Source organism: Diabrotica undecimpunctata, chromosome 4, assembly GCF_040954645.1.
Source record: "Diabrotica undecimpunctata isolate CICGRU chromosome 4, icDiaUnde3, whole genome shotgun sequence".
Taxonomy (NCBI): domain Eukaryota; kingdom Metazoa; phylum Arthropoda; class Insecta; order Coleoptera; family Chrysomelidae; genus Diabrotica; species Diabrotica undecimpunctata.
In genome coordinates, this window is record NC_092806.1 from 24,367,765 (window position 1) to 24,392,661 (window position 24,897).

The 24,897-nt window shown below is 33.8% G+C and overlaps 1 protein-coding gene across 1 annotated transcript; it reads left to right on the top strand.

Annotated features, from left to right (window-relative positions):
* The first annotated feature begins 15,841 nt into the window (after nt 1-15,841).
* Nucleotides 15,842-24,614, top strand: LOC140438173 (uncharacterized). The gene is made up of 4 exons (XM_072527884.1): nt 15,842-15,994; nt 20,498-20,617; nt 21,146-21,321; nt 24,447-24,614. The coding sequence occupies exons 1-4, from the start codon at nt 15,922-15,924 to the stop codon at nt 24,531-24,533; spliced, it is 456 nt and encodes a 151-aa protein (XP_072383985.1). The 5' UTR covers nt 15,842-15,921; the 3' UTR covers nt 24,534-24,614.
* Nucleotides 24,615-24,897: the final 283 nt, after the last annotated feature.

Consider the following 24,897-nt stretch of genomic DNA (forward strand, 5'->3'; position numbering starts at 1 on the left):
TTACATAGTGGGCTATCCGCCAATTTAAGCAGATGTAGATGCCCCCTGAGTCTACAGGGGTCGGTAAGCATACTGACCTCCAGAGAATATCTTCTACGGTTGAAAAGGAGAAATTGTGCTGTGGACTGTAAGACATTTTAATGGCCCCACTATGTGGAGCCTTGACGATCTCATAGCTCCACCACTGGCCCAAAATTCCTGGAATCTTCGTAAAAAAGCTCCTTAAGACTATCTCGGCCAGTACTGAAGGGCACTCCAATCACAGGTTCGAGTCTCACAGGCTGACTAGATGAGCTCTATCTTGCTAGGGCGTTAGCACGTTCGTTCCCTGTGGAACCTGTGTGTCCCGACACCCGTATCAAGTTGACCCTATTGGTCAGCGCAACATCAGCCAGTGCTCTCTTTCACCTACGAACCAGCTTAGAACTGACTTTAAGAATTTTCCGAGCCCTTAACGCTGCTTGACTGTAAGAGCAGATAGAGATGGTCCAACCTGAGCAAGCCCAATCTATTATCTCCTGAGGCATCTAAGCTCGAATTAAAAATCTTATTTTCCATAACAATGATAGCTCCTTTCTAAATCAAACGTAACAAACCTTTTCTTAAATACATTCCTTTTTAAAACATTTTAAAATAAAAATTACATTTTATACAAAACCTGAAGCTATTTTCTTGTGGCATCTTAAAGCAATTACTATTTTAATGGGAATAAGCTACAATTGAAGTTTAAGATAAGTTTATTGACGTTTTAATTTTTTTTTGTTAATACAAAATTTGTTTAGTTTATTAATTTGTTAAGTTTGTATTTTGAGAACGATTTCCAAAGTGAAAATTGAAACTTCAACAAACTTACTTTAACCTTTAAGTGTGGCTTATTCCCATTAAATATTCCTAATAGTAATTATTCTACAAAACCTCTAATTATTTTCAAGTAAAAAGCAGACGTAGACAAAATTAGTACCTATCTACATAAATCAAAAAATATCTCAAACACTACCGGTTCAAAAAGCTTATTCTTATTCAAAAGCTTATTCAAAAAGAAATACAATAAAGATAAACAAAATTCTAGAACAAAAATATTACTTACTAGTTAATAAAATCTTTAAAATGTCTGTGGCCACAATTGTCCAAGTTACTAACATGCAGATACTGATAATAGAGATGTGGATATGTGGCAACCTTGGGTGTCTAAGGTTGCCAAGCAAATATGTGAAAACTTCTTACACAAGCTTGCTGGCTAGACAAAAACAAAGTCTTTGGGTACTACAAACTTGGGAACCAGAGTTTTTACTTTGTTTAAGCTTTGCGCGACAATCAGATATTGGTTTAATCGGTTATAATACTGCGGTGTGTAAGGCAAGGAGAAACCAACACACTAAATATTCTCAAGATGTTATAACTATAGCAAGTTACGGAAAACAAAAGGCCCCTAGTCCGTGGCAGACCTTAGATGGTCAAGGGGTGTTAAGAATCCCCACGACAAATGCTAGGAACCACCCGAAAGTGGAAAGCAAAAACTACAAGTTAAAAATTGGAACCTGGAATGCAAAATCTCTCTTTGTGCCAGGAAAATCTCATAACATCGTGAGAGAACTGAAAGGAATGGGAGTCAACATTCTCGGAGTCAGTGAAGTTAGATGACCTGATCTGGACAGACAAACATCGATAACCATGTAATATACTACGCTGGTAATGACGATCCTCATCATTATAACGGAGTGGCATTTATAGTTGACCAGAAAAGCAGTAAATGTATAAAGAACTTTATACCTATATCTGATAGAGTAGCTATGCTGCAAATTAATAGCACTCCTCGTAATTATAACTTAGGTGAAAGTAGGTGAAGGGCGGACCGAAGACGTAGTTGGAAACTTTGGTTTGGGCTAAAGAAATGATAGAGGAGAATTACTGGTCCAATTTTGCTAAGAAGAAAATCTAATGATCGCAAACACCTGGTTTAAACAACCAAAAAGAAGATTATATACATGGAAAGCACCTGACTATAATCAAAACCGCATAATATCTTCCCAGAAGACTGGCTTAGATCGACATTTATACCTATACCCAAGAAAAATAAAGCAAATAGATGCTCACAGTTCAGATTAATTAGCCTGATCAGCCATTTTCTGAAAAATTTACTCAAAATTCTACATCAACGAATATACATCGAGAATGCGAAAGAAACCTGAGCGACAATCAATTTGGATTCCGTATGGGGCTTGGTACAAGGGAGGCATTATTTGGCCTCCAGATATAACTACAAAAATGCCGAGATCAGCGAAAAGACGTGTTTCTCTGTTTTATCGACTACGAAAAAGCGTTTGATCGAGTAAAACACACAGAAATAAAAATAGAAACCCTAACATGGTATAGACCATAACACTGTAGCAGTTATTAAAAAACTATATAGTGATCAAATGGCGTCGATCAAAATAGACAAGCGTTTGACAGCAGAATTGCCAATAAAAAGAGGAGTTCGTCAGGGCTGTGTAGTTTCCTTACTGTAATTCAATATATATTCCAAAAAGATCTTTCAAAATGCCCTCGAAACTATTGAAGAAGGAATAAAAATCAACAGAGAATACGCAAACAACTTAAGATACGCAGACGACACCGTCATTATTGCGGACAGTGCTGAGAGTTTACAACGACTTTTGAATGTCATAACCAGAGAGGGAGATAGCTTGAGACTAAATATAAACACAAATAAAACAAAAATAATGGCTGTTACATGTGCACCAAATGTCGACATTAATATTTGTATCTATAACAAACATATAGAGCCAGTACAAAGATTCCAGTGTCTTGGTTGCTGGATAACAAACGATCTTGACCACGAGGTCGAAATACGTGCTAGTATAGAATATGCTAGGTCCGCATTTCAACAAATGAAAAAATTCCTAATAAACTCTACGTTATCGTTGGATATCCGATACCAATTTGTAAAAACGTTTATTTCATATTGCTATACTGAGTGGAAACATGGACTCTCGGAATTACAAGTATGAAGCGTATAAAAACCTTTAATATGTGGGTTTTTCGAAGGATGCTGAAAATCTCTTGGACAGAGCAAGTGACCAACAACGAGGTGCTAAGAAGAATGGTTACTGAGAGACAACTCCTAAATATTGTAAAAAAACAGAAAAACGAGTTATCTGGGACATATTTACAGATGAGAAAAATACAGCTTCCTACGACTTATAATGGAAGGGAAAGTGGAAGGAAGAAGAGGTCCAGGAAGAAGAATATGCTCCTGGTTGAAGAATGTAAGAGACTGGACAGGTATGGACACACATTCGATACTAAGACAAGCTCAAGATAGAGAGCAATTTGCTGTAGTTATAGCCAACCTTCAGTAATGGAGAAGGCACCTTAGAAGAAGAAGCTTAGCGCTTCTTAAAGGATGGAGATTTATGTTTTGGTGCAGTTTGCGGGTGTGGTTCTGTTGACTAAGACCGGGTGCCGCTGCTGTAGGCAGAAGTGTCAGAAGAACTATAATCACCTTGTTAGAGCCGTGTGGACCAAGCCCGCTACTAAATTCAAGTTCCTTGGAAAACGGTTTCTTTCAGATTGTTGGCCTTTGTTTGTTTGGGTTGAACACGTGGAGGATAGCTGTGGCTGTGTCCTCGCCTAGGATCAGGTATCATTGTGCAATGAGATTGGGAAACCAGAGAAAATCAGTTTATATGGGTTCTCCAGAGATTCATTGCCACTAATATCATACGTTCAAAAAATTAATAATAAAACTGTTTTATTGGTGTATTTAGCCCATATTGCTAAAACAACCGACCCCGAAAGGCGTCATACTCTTGACATGAATTGCGCCAATTATTATTTCGGTTGTCGTACTTATCGTTGGCTCCCAGTAATATTTTATAGATTCTTAATTCATTATTACAAAGACATTACATCAAAGTTTAGACCTCCATTTATTATGCAACTCACCAAGTCCCATATAACAAAAAGGGTTGAAAATCCAAAATTAAATAAAGAACTTCAAGCCGTTATCAAAGGTACTATTGGTGTCGACGATGTTAGGAACGAATTATTTGTTGTTGTACAATTCAGTACTATAATAATTATTTTGTGTATGTTGGCATCACGTTTTTTTTTGTTGATGTGTGATGTCTAACTTGTCACTTCTCACCAGTCTCTGTACACTTGTAAAACAATAAAACTTATTGCTTTTCTAATTAAGTGTAATACCATTGTTTAAATAGGACTAGTTAGCCAACGCAATGTATAAATTTGTTTGATTCTAATTGAGACAGTCACTAGATGTCACCACTCTTTCTGTCTCAATAGATTTTAATATACCATTGTTTGTTTGATATACATTATACTAGATGGTGCTATGTGAAAAAAATAAGGACAAAACTAAACGTCCATTTTTGATCCACTGAATTAAATTCACCAGCGTTGCAATATTTCACTGACATAGTAGCAACAGTTTTACTTACAAATGTTACAAAAAACAGACCTTGAATCACTTAAGATATTCATTTAAAATAGAGTTATTACTATCAACTAGTAAATATCGTGTCAACTAAAATTGTACATAAACGTACTGTGGCTTCTAAATATTCCTATATCTAAATAAGTTTAAAGAATTTAAATATTTTATTTTATTTGGAAGTGTATTACAAAAATTTGGTCCGAGGTAAGTAAAACATTTTAATTATATGTGTTTAAAACATAAAAAAACATTTTATGAGAAAACAAATTAGGTATTTAGAAATAAATTTTACCGGATACTACATACATTCGATAATATTTGAAAAAAGTGATTTTTTTTTTTTTTTTTTTTTTTTATTTCAACTTTAACGTGCTCGGCTACTATGGCCACTTACACAGGTACTATAACATGAATTTTCATTACACAAACATTAAGTGTTACATTAAGAATATGTTACAATAATACGGAATAATAATAATATGTTATACAATGTCTAAATTAAAATCTAATTATATTTTTTGATATAAGTGTTCATCTCTAAGGAATTGTAGCACAGCTTTTATTTGGTCAGGGTTGTTTAGGATATCTCGTACTTCACTTTTGAGTTTGTATTGTAATCTTCTGGCCAAATGTTGATGGCATTCAGTGAGAATATGTTTGATTGTCAAATATGATTGGCAGATTTGACAGGAGGGACGGATGCTAGAGGACATTAGGTAGCCGTGTGTGAGTTTTGAATGTCCTATCCGAAGTCGTCTTATCACAATGAGATCTCGTCTTGAGAGGGCTGAATAGTCAAATGTAGGCTGACTGGTTATTGACGGTTGTATTTCGTGCAAGATCGAACGGTTAGAGTTCCAATGCTGCTGCCAAAGGAGTCTGGTTCTTCTTTTAATATATGATTTTAGGTCCTTACAAATTTGAATTTTATCGGTGATTTCAGGTGATGCTGTAGCAAGTTTAGCATAGTGATCTGCAGTTTCATTGCCTTCTATACCAATATGTGATGGCAGCCAGATTATGGTAACTGTTATGTTTTGGGACAAGATAATTTGGTAAGAGTCTAGGATCTTTTGGACGATTGGATGATCAGTAAATATATTTTTGATAGAATAGATTGATGCTAAAGAATCTGTGCATATGGCAACCTGCTTATTAGGTGGAGATATATGGTTAAAAGCTTGCAATATACTAAATAATTCGCCAGTATGAACGCTGCTGATGGCTGGTATAAGTGATGACTTAATTAGTGAATGAGAGGTTGTAACAGAGCAGCCTACTCCTGTGTCATTTTTTGAGGCATCCGTGTATAATATTAGGTCGTATTTATTTGTATCTATAATGTCTTTAAATGCATTTATAATGATCTCTTTCGGATGTTTATTTTTATCGAAGTTGGTGAGCGAGGTGTTAAATTTGGGCGTGGACATGATCCAAGGAGGAGATGGAGGGAGATAAAGAGGAAGGGTATGTGTAAGAGAGATATCATTAAGTGTCTGTGCTAAAATTAGTGGAATAGGTTTTATTGGTGGTAAGAAATTGGTATTGTGTAAATTATACGTGGACATTACAAATAAGGGATGCACTGGATTAGAGGGGTTAGCTGATACCGATGCTGCATAAGAGAGTAGCAGTTGTTTTCGTCTTATACAAAGAGGAGGTTCGTTAGCTTCGCAGTAAAGATTATCTACAGGACTAGATCGAAAAGCGCCAATACAAAGACGAAGGGCTGTGTTGTGAATTGAGTTTAGAAGGTTAATATATGTTTTGGAGGCGGATATATATATGTGACAACCATAATCTAGCTTGGAGCGTATTAGTGATCTGTATATTTTAAGAAGTGAGTTTTCGTCAGATCCCCAATAATGATGTGATAGAGTTTTTATTATGTTTAGTCTTATGCTCGTTTCTCTTTTTATTGCAAATATATGTTGCTTCCAAGTTAGTCGTGAGTCAAACGTTAATCCGAGAATTTTGCATTGTTTAACAACAGGAAGAGGGACATTGTTGATCAAAATAAGTGGAGATGGAGAAGGGGGACGTCTACTAAAGTTTATAATTTTAGATTTTACATTGGATAAAGATAACCCCATGTCACTAGTTTTTTTTAAAAGTGTGTCAACAGCAGTTTGAATAAGCTTCGAGGTGGTAGAAGAGTTTAGTCCATGACAGTAAATTACTAGGTCATCAGCATACATGATATGTTTAATAGGGGAAATGAGGTGAGAGCATAAATCACTTATTGCTAGATTAAAAAGTGTAGGACTTAGTACCGATCCCTGAGGTACGCCATCAGTTTGAGTATAAGTAGAAGATAAAATACCGTTGACAGAGACTCTGAACGATCTAGAAGATAGAAAATTTCGTATGAAGTTAAATATATTACCATTAATATTAAGAAGGATAAGTTTGTTTAATATATGTTGCCTACTTATAGTGTCAAAAGCACCTTCAATATCAAATATTGCAGCTACGACTTCTTGTCTTTTGTTTAAGGCCTCTGATATATGAGTTTGGAGGATTACAAGGTTGTCTTGGGTTGAACGGTTCTGACGAAATCCTGACTGTTCACTAGCAAATATCTTATGTTTTTCAATGAACCATAGGAGTCTTTTATTAATCATTTTTTCGAATATTTTGCACATCGTACAAGTTAGTGATATAGGTCTATAAGAGTTGGCCAAGGAACGTTCTAGGTTAGGCTTTTTAATAGGTATTACGATAGAGGTTTGCCATTGATTGGGAAATTGGTTAGATGACCAGATTAAATTATACATCTCAAGTATTTTGAGTAGGCTACAGTTTGAGAGCTTTTTGATTAATATGTAAGGAATGTCGTCAGGACCAGCGGCATTGTTTTTACAAGTTTGAATAACTGATACTAGTTCTTCAAAAAGAAAGGGAGAATTAAGATGTGTGATGTCCATTATTGTTTCGGGTGAGGAACAGGGTGGGGCGTTAGGTAATGGTTTTCGTAAGGAGGCATCTATTTTACTTTTGAATTTAGTGTCGAAGTGCGTTGCTAGGGTTTCACCGATTTCTTGATTGTCAGTGATTGTAGTGTTATTTACAGCAATACTAGAGATTTTGAGGTTGGTGTTGTTTCCTTGGATTTGCCTAATCTTTTTCCAGAGGTCCGCCGGATTGGTGTTTGAATTAATAGAGGATACATATTCTCTCCAAGATGATTTTTTACTTTGTTTTATAATAAATCGGGCTTTGGCTCTAGTTTTCTTTAGTTCAATAAGATTCTCCAGATTTTTGTTTTTACGGTAATTTTTAAGAGCTAATTTTTGTTGTTCTGTTGCAGTTTGGCAAGATGTATTCCACCAAGGTACTGCCTTTCTTTTATGGGAAATACTATTTTTGCCTATGTGCAAATTTGCAGCTTTAAGTATGGAATCTGTGATTAATAATAGATTATTGTTAATATTGTCGGATAGGGATAGAGAAGGTAAGGTGTTATCTGTTTGTGAAGTATAGTCTATCCAGTCGGCATTTTTTAGCCGCCAGAAGTTTCTGGTTATAGTTTGTTCATGGTTGGAGATATCAGATGATACAAATATTGGAAAGTGGTTGCTGTCATATAGATCATCGGAAGTTTTCCAAGTTAGTGAAGTATATGTTTTTGGGTCGCTAAAACTAAGATCTATCGCCGAAAATGTACCAGAGGAAAAGTTCAGATGCGTATTAGAGCCTGTATTTAGTAGACAGGAGCCTGTGCAATTGATAACGTTTTCTATAGTTTTACCTTTGCCATTAGTATGGTTTGACCCCCACATAAAGTTATGAGCATTGAAGTCACCTACTAGAATATATGGAACGGGGAGCTGATATATAAGATTTAGAATTTCAATTTCTTTAAGGGGGTAGTTAGGAGGAATGTAAACACTGCATATCGTAAGTTTATTAGGACACCAAGTAGTTACGGCGATAGCCTCGAGTTCGGTGGTGATGAGAAGATGGGATGAATATATTTCACTTGAAATAAAAATAGATGTCCCACCACTGGCTCTGTCACAATTAGTTCTGATATAATGATATCCTTCGAACTTTTTTAGTGTGGGAAGCTTAGATATTTTTGAGTTCGTTTCTTGTAGACATATGATATCGGGTTGTTTTTCTGTCACTAGTTGTTGGATTCTTTCAATACGGGGAAAGAACCCATCGCAGTTCCATTGGATTAAATTGAAGGTGAATCTTGAGTTGAAGGGGTTAGGGGCAACTGAGATGGTTGTTCTGGCTGTTGGGAGATAAGGATTTTGGTTTCATCATCGGTTAGGAGTTCAGATGAGTCGCTGATATTATCAGAGTCATCTGAGTTTAGCTGTCTTTTGATTTTCTTTTGAAGTCTCGTAAGTCGATTTTTAAGGGATCTTTCCTTAGTTTCTGAATGGAGAACTGTTATGTCTTGTAATAGTCCTTCAATATTTGACGTAAAAACAAAAGCTTCATTAAGTGGACTAGGATTACCATGTGTATTTTCTAGGAAAGCAATAAACTGAGTCTCGGTCAAAGTTAAACCAGATGGATTATTTTTATAAATGGCCGCTACGGATTGTAGTGAACTAGCTGTTAGATTATGTTCCTCTGATTTTGTAGTTTTTGCTTTTTTCTTGTGAGGTTTGGAGATAGTGTTTGTGTTTGTGGATGACGGAGGAAGCATTTGGTTAGACGCTGGTTCGGGTGTACTTGCTGAAGATAATAGAGAGGGAATATCAGAATTGCTGTCTGTTGATATAGCTCTTTTTTGTCCTTGTGTGGGTGGAATTGATGGGTGTATAGTTTCAGTATCTATTTCAGTGTGGGTTTCTGTGCAATTTAAAGTAGTTAGGTCTGATTGAACAGGAGTGTTTACGTCAGAAATTGTATCAGTAATTTCAGATGTAGAGGGCTCTAGATGGGGTAGTTCAGTTTGAGAAAAAGTAGTTGGATTATTGGTACATGAGTCAGCGGTATGTCCGACCTCTTTACATAAAAAACAATGCAATTTATCCGTAGAAATAAATATTCTATAAGGTGTGTTTTCGTATGTAATAACGAAGTTTCTATCTATTGAAAAGTTCTCTTTATCGGGGATAATATACGTTACTCTTCGGAAGCTCATTATGTGTGCATAACCTTCTCCGAGTGCACCACATTTCACAAATGACACAGGAGAGACCAGCTGTAATCCAATATCTTTAAGGGCTTTCTCAATTATGGAATGTGGAATTGAAGGAGATACGTTAGATATAAGAAGGCGTTTAGCTGGGGTGATAAGTCTTCTGATGGGAACTACTGTAGAGTTGATAGATATATTTTGATGTGTTTTTAGAAGGTTATCGACAACTGTAGGCGAGGAAAGATAAATACAGATGCGGTTATTTGGAATACGTGATGCAAAGGTAATGTTTTTTGGGATAACAATGTCCCCTATAGCTTTAACATAGTCAAATAAAACAGTATTTGGAATAGCGTGCATTAAAATGGCTTGCTCCTTACGTGGGAAAGTAGGAGGTGGAGGTTTGGATAAAGTAGCAGCGACATATGATTTTGTGGGGAGGACTTGTGGAGTTGTGAGGTTTTGATTTGAGTTCATTTTTGTGAGTGTTCCTGGATACCAAAAACACTTCACTTAATTTTTAGTATTGCAACAGTCGTCCTATTAGGACACTGTGGATAAAATAATAGGAATATAACAGTTACCTGTATCTGCAGTTTTACTTCAGTTGAATATAATAATATTATAGTCCAATAATAATTGCTTTTTCCATAACACACAAAATAATTCGAATTATCACATCACAAGGTAATGTTTACTCGTTGGCTACATCAATGGGAATCTTGAATACTAATTAATTGTAATATAACTATTAAATACTGTTTAATATACACACAATTATTAAAAATTAATAGGAGAACTTTTAATTATCAAGTTTAACTTTGACAGTTATTTGACAGATTCAAAAGTGATTTTAAATTAAAATAATGTTACTTCCATAATAAATAAATGGTTTTTTACAGATGGCCGGAAATATTTGTTGTTATTACAAATGTGGTTTATCACCATACAATATTCATGGATTAAGAATGTTCAGATTTCCGACAAAAATCCTTCGGCTTGTCAAAGATGGATATTACACTCTGGTAAGTAAACAGAAACTTTTTTTATATTCTTTTATTTTATACCGTTTCCGTTACGTAATTAACTTGAAAAAATGTTTAATTTTTTTTTTTTTTTCATTCATCATTTTTTATTATCGCCAGGGTGCACGCGTCATATTCGAGATGCATTAATTTGAATTTTACGTTTTCGTTGGTATTATAATTATGATATAATAAACTTCGGAAAAACAAATTAGTGAATAAATATCAAGTTAATAAACAAACAAAGTATTAGATATTTAAATATGTATTTCTTTAGCTATTTTTAGTTATTGTATTGAAAAGTAGAAATAAGTTCATCTTTATCGGAGAACTAATTTATACAAAGGTCCATCTGGGAAAAAATTATTGGTTTCACGTAAAAATTTTATACAGATATTTGAAGGTTCTAAAAGATATATGAGGGTTAGTTAATAATAAATCTGTGAAGACATACAGGTGATTTTGGCTATAAATGTTTTTTATCCAGTTAGAGAAAAATAGTTAAAATAAAAATTGTAGATTCAAAAAGTTCTTCCATTTGTGAGTTTCTAAATTAAAATATATAAAGAATTCACCAAAATAGTTGCAAAAAACCCTTGATTTTGCAGAAATTTATAAATTTTAATAACTTTGTTTTTGCATAATGGTATGTAATGTAACTAATAAAAATAGTAAGGATTTGTTTATCGTAGAAAGCGATTATGTAAACAACTTTTTGTTGACCTATCCCAGTTTAAAAAAAAATTATGTTTTACGTGCCACAGAAGCCAAGATATTGCAAATTCTGCAATCGCGCTTCATTTTGAAAAAGTTCAAATCTAAAAAAAAACCGAGCTCAAATGGTTCTCCATTCTACTTTTCCGAAGCGGAATTTTACGAATACCATCATTTTAACGGGTTATAAATTTTTACTTCTTTACCGCATATACCGCATTTAGGAAGTGCCAAAACTAAATCATCTACATATCTTTAAAAAAAGGAATGAAAAAAGTGCAATTGTTGATACAATCACTGATAACATCATCCTTGATATAGCTACTTAGAATGGGTGAAAGACTAGATCCCATACCCATACCCATACTACCAAAAAAATTAAAAATATGTTGGCATAACTGCCAAGTTATTTATATTTTGAATACAGAACTTAAATTGTTTTTTTACTTTATTGTGCAGAAAATTGCCTTTTTTTTCAGTTGTGTTAATAATAATATTGTTGTAGGTAATGCTGCATTGGAAAGTCTGGAGCTACCCGATTTAAAAAAAAAATTTCTATGCAGTAAGCATTTTGACCAAAACTATCTAAATGCAAACCAAAAAAATATAGTGAGGTAGAAGAGGAAGGTTTGTTAACGACACCACGCGTTTTTCATACGTTTTCGATAGCAAAACAACCATCCACGGTGCCAATAGTGTTTCGCACTACATACATTGCTTATTTTAGTTCATGAAAACAATGTTACAATCAATTTTTATCACTAATTGTATCTCTATCACTTTGTAATTTAAAATTATTTCATTAATAAACAGCTCATTCATTTAAACTTCTCATTCATATAAACAGAAATACAAAACTGGTGTTTATATTATAAAATACATAAATAAATAAAATAAAGGATACTATTTATTAAAGTGTTGTTAATTATTATTCCTTTTATCCCAACACATAGATTAATTTGTCCCTAAATATGTGTTGCCTCTTGTTGTGGCATATCGATGTGTTTTTTTTATATTTACTATATTTTCAAACGTCATTTTAAAGATTAAAAGATTGAAAATTTAATTTTCTCAAAACATACATAAAACCATTGTTTAAAAAGATTTTATTTTTTAAACAATGATAAAACTTAAATCTTGACTAAAAAATAAACCTCCGCATGAGTGTTCTAAGACGATAGCAATCGAGTGTATTTCAATTAAATATTAATCCTTTTCTAGCAAATCATATAACCAAAATAAATATTTGATAAACTAATAAAAATTAAAAAAAAGTCAGCATTTACCTACTTTATTTAAATGGATTACTAACCGATTTAGGTTTAGCAAGTCTCAAAGTATAAAAACAATTTGAAATATTCTCTCGAAATAGTCAAGTTATCTTTCACTAGACGCATACAACGATAATAACAATAAGCATTTTATTAAAGTCTTATATTTTCTTCACAATCTGGCATCCGTGTACAGGTTTGCCTTAGTCATGAAACAGGTAAAAATATACTCGAATAGAATCCTGCCGAGAATTAAGTTTCTGTTAATAGTTTTTTAAATTTATGACTAGAGGCCGCCATATGACGGCAGAGTAAAAGTCAAACGTTTGTTCCATAAGGATTGTCTAACTAGTCCTATTTAAACAATGGTAATACATAATAGTGATATTATTATTAATCTGCCTAAACAGGTTATAAGCTCAGCTGCGGAAATTTAGAAAAGTGTTAGAAAAAATATTGGGTGATTCCATATAAGTTGGGTTGTGTGTATTTACAATATGCTTTTACTTTTTTATAGCTACATAAAAATTCAGTGATTACAGACCGATTACTCGTGAATATCGTAAAATTAACGAACCTCTCGAGTTCAAGATATCTAGTCATATTCATAGATATCTATTTGCTGGGAGTCCGATCATCAAAGGAAATAATTGTTGTGAAAAACTACACATACATACAAACTACAGATGTCGCCCAAATCGCTTTATCGGATTCCATATAATATAGTTATGAACATATAAGTAAATAATTATAGTTATATACAAATTAAGAAAACAATTTCTACTAGATAGTACTATAATGATTAATTAATAATTAATTCTTACGTAATGAAACATTCTTCGTCTATTTAACTATTTTAATTAAAACAATTTTCTATATTATTCATTACTGACGACAGTGACATCTCTGAACAACGTCTTAAAATAAATAGTCCAATATATTGAAAATCGTGTAATAAACAAAATACCTGTAATTGCTTTGCGATTAACGAGTGAGCAACTAATTATTATAGGTAAGTGCAAATAGATGTCACTGTACAAATTCATTTGAATACTTTTAAAAATAAATAAATATTCTTAATATTGGCATTATTAATTAATTAATAAATTATTAATTAATTTTTAATTAATTATTATTAATTTTTTTCCAAAGTAACCTTATAGAGTTTCCGCGGTGGAAAAATTTTCCGTGTAAAATTTAAAAAATCTTGTTATGTATTTGAACTTTTATTGCAATTTGTTTTTAAATATTATTAGTATTCCCATCCTATGGTACGTGGCTCATAGTGGAAATAGTTTTTATAATATTTAGGGCTACTTCTCTATTATACAGAAAATGGATTACATCTTTGAGTCTAACTCTGTCAAACGCTTTCTTTAGGTCAATCAGACACAGAAATGCTGGTCTGTTATACTCTAGTGATTTCTCTGTAATTTGCTTTATAACGAATATTACATCTGTACACGATCTTCCACTACGAAAACCCTGTTGTTCATCTGCTAAACTTATCCTTTGATTTATTAGTATGCACTTGTAAAATTTTAGTTGTAAGTTTTAGGGTAGTATTTAACAAGTTTATACCTCTGTAGTTTTCTGGCTGTTTTTTATCTCCTTTTTTGAATAGTAGAATTAGTTCGAATACTGAGGTCAATACGGAATGAGAACAAATGCTGAGGTCAAGCAGATGTATAGAGCGAGTGATATAGTCCAAGAGATTAAATCCCAACGTCTAAGATGGGCTGGCCAAGTCAATAGACTACCTAATAACCGTCTTGCCAAGTTAATATGGGAGGAGGCCCCCACAGAAAGAAGGCCCTTAGGACATCCACGAATGCGATGGAGAGACAATATATGGTCAGATCTAAGAACAATTCCTCATCTTCTATTGTTGATAATAATAAATTCCATGAGCTTATCGTGCTTGATTCTGTCGAAAGCTTTCTTGTAGTCGATAAAGCATACATAAATATTGCAGTTGACGTCTCTGCACCTTTGAAATAATACCTGAACCTCGAACAAGGCTTCTCTTGTACCTAACGCATCCCTGAATCCAGACTGCGTTCGTGAGATCTGTGACTCGCATTTCTGATAAATTCTTCTGTGTATTATCTTTAAGAAGGTCTTAAGAATGTGGCTCATTAGACTGATAATACGATGCTCTTTAAGTTTTTTACGTATAGCAATAAATGTAGATTTTAACCAGCTCTCTGGGATTTTTCCAAATCATAGATTTTATTGAGCGTTATCGTAAGCCATTTTACTCCTTCGTCTCCCATGCCCAAGTTGTCGGGCCCTAGGGCTTTACCTGCTTTGGTTGCTTTAATTGCGGCTTTGACTTGTCTTGAGTGATTGGTGGTCCTGTGTCATATTCCATAATTATCTGGTTGTTATTTCTGTCGTCATCGAATGTCTTCTCAACATATATTCCATATATTCTCTTTCATTTTGTAAGTCAACCGATTGTTAATAATTCTCATGAACAGTTTGCATACTTGACTAAGCAACGATATTGGTCTATTCTTTACATCACATGTGTCCCCTTTTTTCTGTAAGAGTATTACTAGACTCTCGTTCTAGTCTTTAGGCATTTTTCTACTATAGAGACATTCATTAAATAGCTCTATTAGTATAGGTCTGTCTTGCCTGTTTTTAAGAGCTCGGCAATTATACCTTCGAGTCCTGAAGCTTTGCTTATTTTTAGCTCTTTTAAAGCTCTTTGTATTTCAAATCCCTCTATATTTGGTAGTACCTCTAATCCCACGTTTCTTTATTTTTCTTTTAACGTTCTCCTTTGTTGATTCATTAGGCTGGCTTTGCGAGCTGGCTGTACAAGATTCTGTAGAAGTCTTCGACTATCTTTGTTCATTTTGTATTTGTCTTCTCTTCCTTATTATTGGTGTCTTTAATTCTTGAACCATTTCGAACTTAAGATTATTTATACTAATACTTTAACTTATTAGCCGTGCGTCAGTTGTTGAAATGACCAGTTAACAAAATTCTGTATTATAATGTGTACGAAAGACATATTCCTTAAAAAAAAGTTAAAAAACTTTAATTTTTTCTGTAAACAAAAAATACATTAATAATTTAGTAATTAGTATTAACTATGCCTTTTTAGTAATCAGAACATTTTAATTAAGGAACATATTTCGATTTCTATCATCTATTTAAAAATGAATAAAATATCTTTGTTTGTCTCGAGCGAAACTACATTTTAATGTTTGTTAATTGAGGTATTAGCTATATTACACTAAATCTCTATTAAATTGTTTTTTGTTTATATCTTAAACGAAAAGTATAAAAAACAAATCGTAGCATTGTTTAAATTAGTTTAAAAAAAGCTTGTCAGCCATGAACTATTATAATATTTTAACTGTTTTAGTTGTACTCGTTGGGTACTCTTCCTGCACCGTTGTTAAACAATGTAAGTAACCATTTACACATCTTTTAAATTATTTTTCTATAATATTTCTTTCTCAATCGATTTCTACGATAATTTTTTCGATTGTTTCTTTTATGTTCAATATATTGTCTATACAACCGCCATGAAAGATCATGTTATTAACAAAAATCAGTCTGAATCTCTTTGATCTCACGAAAAAAGTAATTTTATATTATATTTTTCTCATTTATAGCATTTACAATTTTTGTCAAGAAATTCTCTGGAGTTTCTGTATTGTGTTTTTCACTTTTTTAATATTCCTACTCTCACATTACGCTGACTAAAGTTTATAAATTGCATGCTTTTATATTTTTTGCTGTTCTTTTATAGATGAACTTACCTTAGAGACTCTCTTATCAGTAAAGTGTTTGTCATGTGGAAGTCCAGGGTATAAGGCCTTCCACATGAAATCCTACCCCGAACAATGCAGGATAGCGTAAGACGCTTTATTCCTGCTATCTCCAGTGACTTATCCTCGATCTGTATTGCTTGCTCGGGACTCGAGTCCCCGCTCTGGACTACGCCCAGGTCGGTCGGTGACTCGGCGCTCGAGGATGTATGCCCCTCTTGACCGTTTTTTGGGTTTTGTTTGTATTTTTTGTGGCTTGCGCCTTTTGTTAGTGTTTTTTTGGGCTGTCTGAAACATATAAAATCACCATCAAGTAAATACACTGCTATGCCAAAGGTGAGCGCGTTTTCTTCTTTTGATACAACTACGATTATCTTATTGACTTTACTATATGTACGATTATTGACTTTACTATATGTTTTCTAATGTTTGCTATTTGGGTCTTATGTTCTTCCATCTATGGTACACACCATACCTTAATATCTCTCGCAGGATCCGGTTTGTGTGGTCTTCTAAGTCAGCGAATTTTGTTCTGACTTTTTTCTCCATCATATCCTGTGCCCTTATTTGTTTTAGGTATCTGAATGTGAAACGCCTAGTGACGTATCTGGGCACGTTTGCAGCTTCTCTAAGGCAGTTGTTGTGTGCTGCTTGACTCTTCTTTATGTTGCTGTGACTTGTGTGTCCCCATGTAAGAGATGCATATTATGTAATTATTGGTAGGATGATCCTGTTTATAAAGACTTAATTTTGTTTTCATTGCTAATTTGCTTCCTCTTCCTATTGCGGCTCTGGACGTTGTTGTTTTCTGGACTGTCGCGTTAACAGGTGGTGTGAATGTTAGACCTTGGTCTATTCTGACTTCTAGTTATTAAGCTTCGTTTTTCCACTCGATAAGTGTGCCTTGCACTGTTAGCTGTTCTTCTAGGTTATCTTTTCTCTTTTTGAAGATAACCACTTGGGTTTTTTCTAGATTTATTGCTATTTTTGATTGGATACTTCATTCTTCTATCGTATCCAGTGCCGTCTGTAGATTTCTTAAAGACTTATCGAGGTTCCTAGTCTTTTAAAGATTCCACAACCCCCCTCTGTAAAGACGAAAAAAAAAAAGGATCCCGTAATCAGATAAAACGGTCATGAGCCCGCTGCATCCATAATCTCTCATTTTGCATGCCACACTCTGTCGAAGGCTTTGCTTACATTCAGGAAGGCTGTCCCTGTATATTGCTTGTTACTGAATCCAGCGGTTATGTATCCTAGTATTCTGAGTACTTTTAGTTCGCCTCTTTCGAAATGACGCCAGAAGTTGATAAGGTATCATTTGAATATTTTTGATTCTCTTCATTGTTTCCATATATATTGTTGTGTATTTCCGCTTGTTCATCCGTTACCTATTTTCTTTCTCTTTTAGACCCAATTTTTAAGTTATCGTTTTCTTTCAATAAGTTGCCTCTAGGTATTTTTCTCTCGATTGGAGAGCATAAACAGATGTCATGGGTTAGACAGCTTGTCTCAAGTACCCAGAACCGGGTTATGCACACTCTAGTGAGTTGTTTAGTTGAATTTGAGGGCATTATTTTTTTATTCTCAATTCGGGTGTCGGATTTTTTAACTAGCAAATTTTACTTTGTTTATAAGTTTATGGTGCCATCCATCTGGTTAAGATTTCCTTGAGCTTCTCTTTCTACGGCTTCTCTTTCCGTTCGTATCTTTTAGTACGGGATAGCTGCAACCTATTTACAGGAGCTAGTATCCAATATATTCCAGATTAGCATTCTTTGTTTAAATGGCGTTGTACAATCTACTAATAGATGTAAAGTACATATTATATTATAAAGTACATATTATAAATCATCATCATCGTCATCACTGGATCGACTTTTTGGGTCTTAACCTGTTCCAGGATTATATATCTCCATTCTTATATTTTTCGTGCTCGTGTCCTCAGTTTTTTTATTTTTACCTTTGTTTTATCATCTTCCTCTTGTTCTTTTTCCTACTGGCAGTTGTTTGCTTATTTTTCTGGGTATTTCATCTTCTTTCATTCTTTCCATATGTCCCATCCAACACAGCTATCCTATTTTAATGAATTTTACAGTTCAAGTTCAGTTTTATAGTTCAAAGTTCTATCTTCTTCGCCAAATTCCAATTTTTCTTGTGGTTTTAAAGGTGCCTATTAATCTTTACTCAACTTTAGGGAGTGTCTAGATTTTTAAACCATAAGTGAGTACCAGTCTTATTAAGTGCAGCAAGACCACTATTTTGTGCAGCTCGTTCTCTTTGATTGAATGTCTCTATCATTTCTGTTCTTGACCTTGCGATTATGTCAACATCATCTCCAAACGCTAGTATTTGCACACTTTTATTAATTATTGTTCCTCGAGTATTGATTGTTGCGTCTCTTATTTTTTTCGAGCATGATGTTAAACAAGATGCATAACAGGCTTCTCTCTGACGTACTTCATTTTATCACAGCTATTGTTTCCCGTAATTTATATGCGCTTTCGAAGTCTATAAAGAGATGATGTGTGTCTATTTTATATTTACTTCTTATTTTACAGAATCTGTCATAGAAAAAATAGTTGGTCTATTGTTGACTTCTGTCTGCAGAAGCCATATTGGTATTTACCAACTATTCCACGGTAGGTTCCACATTCGAACTGCTCTTCTTTTTCATGTAATGGTACAAAAATACTGCTATTTCACTCTGCTGGTAACTGCTTATTTAACCATATGTTTGTTATCAGCTCATGTATTGTTTTTAGTAATCCGTTTCCTCCTTCATTCAGTAGCTCCGATGCTATTTGATCCCATGCTGGTGATTTATTGTTCGTTAATTTGTCTACTGCTGTTCTGATCTCGGCTATTGTTGGTGAACCCTTTTCTCTGTTATCTACTTGGTCTTATGCTATATCAGGGTTTGTCTCCCTCCTATCTTCCTCAAGCTTTTCCTTACAATGTTCTGTACGTCTTCGTATCTCTACACTTCGTTGTTTTCGGTTTTGAATTATTTTCTGCTTTTGTTCAGTCTCTGGTAAAATTTTCTTGTCTCTTTTGGATTACTTAGTTCTTGTAGTTCTTTGTTCAAATATTTTCTCTTCTTTCTTCGGTGGATTTTCTTTTTTCATATTCCTCCTCTGCTTTTTGGGTTCTGTGACTCTCTTTCATCAGCAAATATGCTTTGTTTTTTTCTTATCTTATATTCTGACATTCTTTGTCAAACTAGTCATTCGTTTTTCTTTGTTTACGTTCCGTGCCTATTACTTCTTCAGCTGCTTCTTTTATAACGATTCTGTCCTCTTCCAATTCCTCAATTATGTTTGCGATGAAAAAAATATTATTTTAAACTTTTAATAGAAAATGTTTCGTAAAGTATTTATACAGTCCTTCAGTTTTAGTGATTATTAAGTAGCATACAATCAAAGTACAGAGTTTAAGATGACAAAAACATTATGTTAAGAATAGATAAAATTGTCAGATGATACATATTGTGATAGAATGCAGATGATATTAAGTAGAGTGGAAAATTGGAAACAATTGAAAAAGTTCCTATGGAACTTTTTCAATTACTTTTATTGTTTAGTCTGTGAGAACCACGAATTTGTCTAATTGTAGATGAATGGAGTTATTTTAATATTTAACCCAGATTATGGATTATTTTGTGGTACTGCCTGATCAATAATGCTGAGATTATCTATGTTTTATTGTAAACTTTAGCATTAAACATAACTCTTTAAATATATTAGATTGCACTGTGAAATTTGACAATGTTTAAATAAAACTTTTGTAATATTCCGATATATATATATATATATATATATATATATATATATATATATATATATATATATATATATATATATATATATATATATATATATGTATATGCTTTCCGTAGTTTTCCGGGTTTGACTTCGTGTTGAATAATTTTGGTTTTGATAAAAACCATTACTTTGACGACGTTTCGGCAAGGCGTTTTTGCCATTGTCAAATCAGGTAGTAGCGCTTCTTGCTGTTGCTTGAAGTTAACTTCATCAGCATGAAAGTTGAACTAGGTTCATGTTTGCGCGTTTTACCTACTTTTCTTACATTTGCATTTAACTATTGCGATATACATATTTATTAAACTTTTACAGGTTCAAGCGGTGGAGTTGTGCCAACAGTTGAAATAGTATCCAATGGTGTACACTGCCTACAAGCTCCCTGTCTCGTCTACACAGCAGCACCAGCTTATATAAATATCAACTTCACAGCTAGTAAGTACCTTAACATTGTTGTGTAATCATTTTAACAGCTGTTCTGTAATAATGCAAAGAAGAATACAGGATAGAAGGAGTCGCGGAAAAAGACTGTCCTATCCTGGTTAAACAATTTGAGACTTTGGTTTAACTGCACTTCTGCTGACTTCTTTAGAGCAGCGGTATCGAAAGTGCGAATTGCCATGATGGTTGCCAACCTTCTTAGAAGAGATGGCACATGAAGAAGAAGAATCGGGTTATTGGCTTACTGAATTTTGCAAATTTCTCTTAATATATGTAACATCTGTATGAAAATTCCTGAACCCGCGAATGCGTCGTCGATGTCGTCAGGTACAAGGTGCAAACGTGTTTTTTAAACCTTATAATTTGTTGGTTTAAAGATGGCCTACCATCTAGTGGGCTGCTGGGTATGAATAAGTTCGAACATGGGAATAAAAAAGATATTTACAATAGAAATAATCTCACCTTCATTGATTACCAAAAATATTTTGATTTAATTAATAATTTTGTTCTTGTCATTTTTAGCTGACAATATACCATCAATCACTCCGAGATACACAGCTACAACTTTTGGGTTACCAGTACCATATCCAGTCGGAAGTAATGCTTGTCCCGAGCTAACCAATGTTGTGTGTCCTATAACAAAGGGAACACTTGTATCCTATACACACAAAATGGATATACCGTTCTTCCTTCCCAGGGTAAGTACCGCAGAAGAGCTTTCAGCATGATTTACTTAGTCACATATTAAGAAATTCTTGTTATGCATATTAAGTGAAATAATTTTAAAACTAATTTGTTGTACATATATGATACTACCAATAATTTACATCTTAGTGCAACGAAGTCATGGATCGAGCAATTAATGAGTCGTGGAACGAGATATATAATCAATAATTCTCTTCTGAGCATTCTTCTGATGTTTCCATTTCTAATTTTCTCTAGTTGTTTTTCAACTGATCTTATAAAGTTTCTGTTGCCAGTAACTTGTTTTGCCTTCGGCCATTGGCCATTCCTCTTTTTTTGGATATTTTTTTCTTTCTATGATGGAAATAGACAACTCCATAAATTATTTTTAGTTTTGCAATAATAATGAATTCCCAGTATATAATAATTACAAAAAGTCAATACATTTTTTTCCACATATTCATTTTTACTCTCTATCTATAGCCTTCCCACGCTATATCGTGCAACAGTTTTTGGAAGTCTTAAATATAATGAAACATTAACAAAATTCTTTATCAGTCTGTATCTAATTTCATCATAATTAGCAGTTTTGATTCCGCTGCTGAACATAGGCCTCCCGTAAATAATTCCATTGAATCCGATCTTAAGCACCTTGAATTCAGTTCTGTTGGATGGACTTGATGTCGTCCGACCACCTTGTTGCGGGACGTCCTCGATTACGATAAGTATCGTGTCTAGGTCTCCATTCTAAAATTTTCTTGGTCCATCTTCCATCTCTGACTCTGGCAGAATGTCCTGCCCAGTTCCATTTCAGCGATGTAACTCTTTTAATTGCATCCGTGACACCAGTTTTTCTCCTAACTATTTAATTTGAAGAAGTATCAAGAAGACTACGTATATACCCAGAAAGAACTAGCTAAAATTTGAACAGACTATGCTTCGTCCCTATTTATGGATAATAGACGAATCTGCCAACTACTAACTTACCCAGGAAAATTTATTGGGCCTTCTTGTTATTAGTGCCGAGGTGGAGTATGCTATCAAAGTGACAGAACTAGGCACGGTTACTGGACCGGATATCATTAGTACGGAAGCCATAAAACTATTGGAAGATGACAACATCGACACGCTAGTAACAATTTTCAATTCCATATATAACACCAGCCACATTCCAATAGATTGGCTTGATTTAACCTTTTAAATAATCCCTAAATCACAAAAAGCGGTAAAATGCAAAGACCACAGACTGATCAGTTTAATCAGCCATTTGCTTAAAGTATTTCTTCGCATCCTTCACACAAGAGTGTTCAGAAAGTTGGAAGAGTTAAGCGGCAAAACACAATTTGGGTTCAACAGCGGACTGGGTACACGTGAAGCAGCTTTCTGCTTGAATACTCTTGTACAAAACTGCATGGACCAACGAAAGGCTATATTCATCACATTTATCGATTACGAAAAATCGTTTGGTACCGTAAAACACGATGCAATGTTAAAAATGTTACACAACACTAGCGTTGACGAGAAAGATGTAAGAGTAATCCAAAGTCTCTTTTGGACTGAAAAAGTCCTAATGAGGCTGAACAAATCAATGAACACAGAAGAATTTGAAATTTTAGAGGACTGCGACAGGGGTGTGTTTTGTCTTCTGTGCCTGTACCTATGTGCAGGTTTTTGCACTCGAAGGCTCTGAGTATGGTATAAAGGTCAACGGGTACCCGATAAATAACACTAGTTACGCCGACGACACCGCTATAATCACAGGCAACGAACTTGATATGCAGTTAATGCTAAATAAAATAAATGCTGTAGAAAAAATATATGGCTTAAGGATAAATGCTGAAAAAACTAAATGCATGACCAATGGAATCCAAGTAAATAATAAAATTTAAACCGCTACTATGTAAGCGCAATCTTTCCTTCAATGTCTGCTATCTCTCAATATCCTCCATGAACAAGTTGAAAGCCTTCGAAAACAACAATTTGTTCGTCGCGAACAAATTTCGTGGCTACGAAATATAAAGAACTGGACAGACATAAACAATACTGGCGAGCTTTTGCATGTCGCAAAACATAGACGTTTGGCCTTAAGATAATTCGCCAACACACTATAGGTGCACGGTACTATAAGAAGATTATTTGATTTGAAACTCTGTCTCTGAGAGATATATTTAATATTGAGCTCTTCATTGCTTTTTGTGCCATTTGTATCTTCTTGGTCAGCATCAACCCCTAGTGGGAGTCTTACGTTGACTTGTAAGTTATCTCAGAAATATTCAAACAGCACAACATAATTTTAAATAAAATGTAAGACATATTAAATTTTGCACCATCTAAAGAACTTTTTCCTCAGGTATTTAGTGGCTTAATTCATGAGTAACAAAACACCGATGATGGCCTTTTAGTCCTAAACGTTCTGTGGTGTAACCCGAAAGGGATTTTAAATTATATACCTGTTATAAAGGATTTTAAATAAACTTTCTTCTTGATTACTTTTCTGGTAAGAGTGAATGATTCTGTTCCATACTAGAAGTACACATTGATCAAAGACCTTTCTTTTCAAGCACATATGAATATCTGATCTAACAACTTCCCTCAGTTTTCCGTAAGCTGCCCATATTAGTTCTATTCTCCTGTTTAACTGTGTTATTTGATTGTCTCTTCCTACTTTAATTTCTTAGCTCGGATACTTATAGGCATATACTTTTTTTTGCGTTTAATTTCCGTACTATTAGGTAAAATGTTTTTGGCCAGTACAAGATTGGTCATGTATTGTGTTCTGAAAAAGTTAAGGCCAACTCATGTACAAGAGCTCTGTAGGTCTTGAAGAAGTTGACAGGCATGATCTACATGGTCTGTAATAAGGACTATGTCGTATGCAAACCGCAAGTTGTTCAGAAACTCCCCATTTATATTGACTCCAATATTTTCCCAATTGTTGTTTTTCATAGCTCTTTGTAATATAGCGGTGAATAGTTTAAGAGATATGGTGTCTACAACTACATCTAAAGATCTACAAAGTCAGTATCTAAAGATTTACACAATTTGGAGTAGAATTTTTTTAAAATCTTTTAGATGTTATTAAATCAATTAAGTTTTATTGCCTCTATGCGATCTATTTTAATATATTTTTTCTTTTTAGATTACAGTTGGATTGGAAATATCATTTACAAATGATGGCGATAATTCACGCATATTCTGTTTTAACACCGATGTTCAAGTCCAATAACCTGAGTTAACTAAAAAGAAACGTTTTTAGTATCTATGACTGTAAAAATGCAAAAAATTCAAATAAATATATTAAACTGTTTATATTTTTTATTCTTTTATAACTAAAATCAGATATATGAAATAAATAGAGGCCATGGAATATATTATATCAATTGAGAGTATAGAGTTGTACAAAAAATAATTACTAATGATAAACAAGGTACTTAAAATTAATTTGCAGGTGGTCTCATATTTCAGATATGTTAACGACACTTTTATGATTTATATCAATGAACACTTATGCTTAAAAGGGTACAGATATTCACACAATTTGCGAAATTGAAACCTGAACATATTTAGCCGAAGTTAGAACATGTATTCAA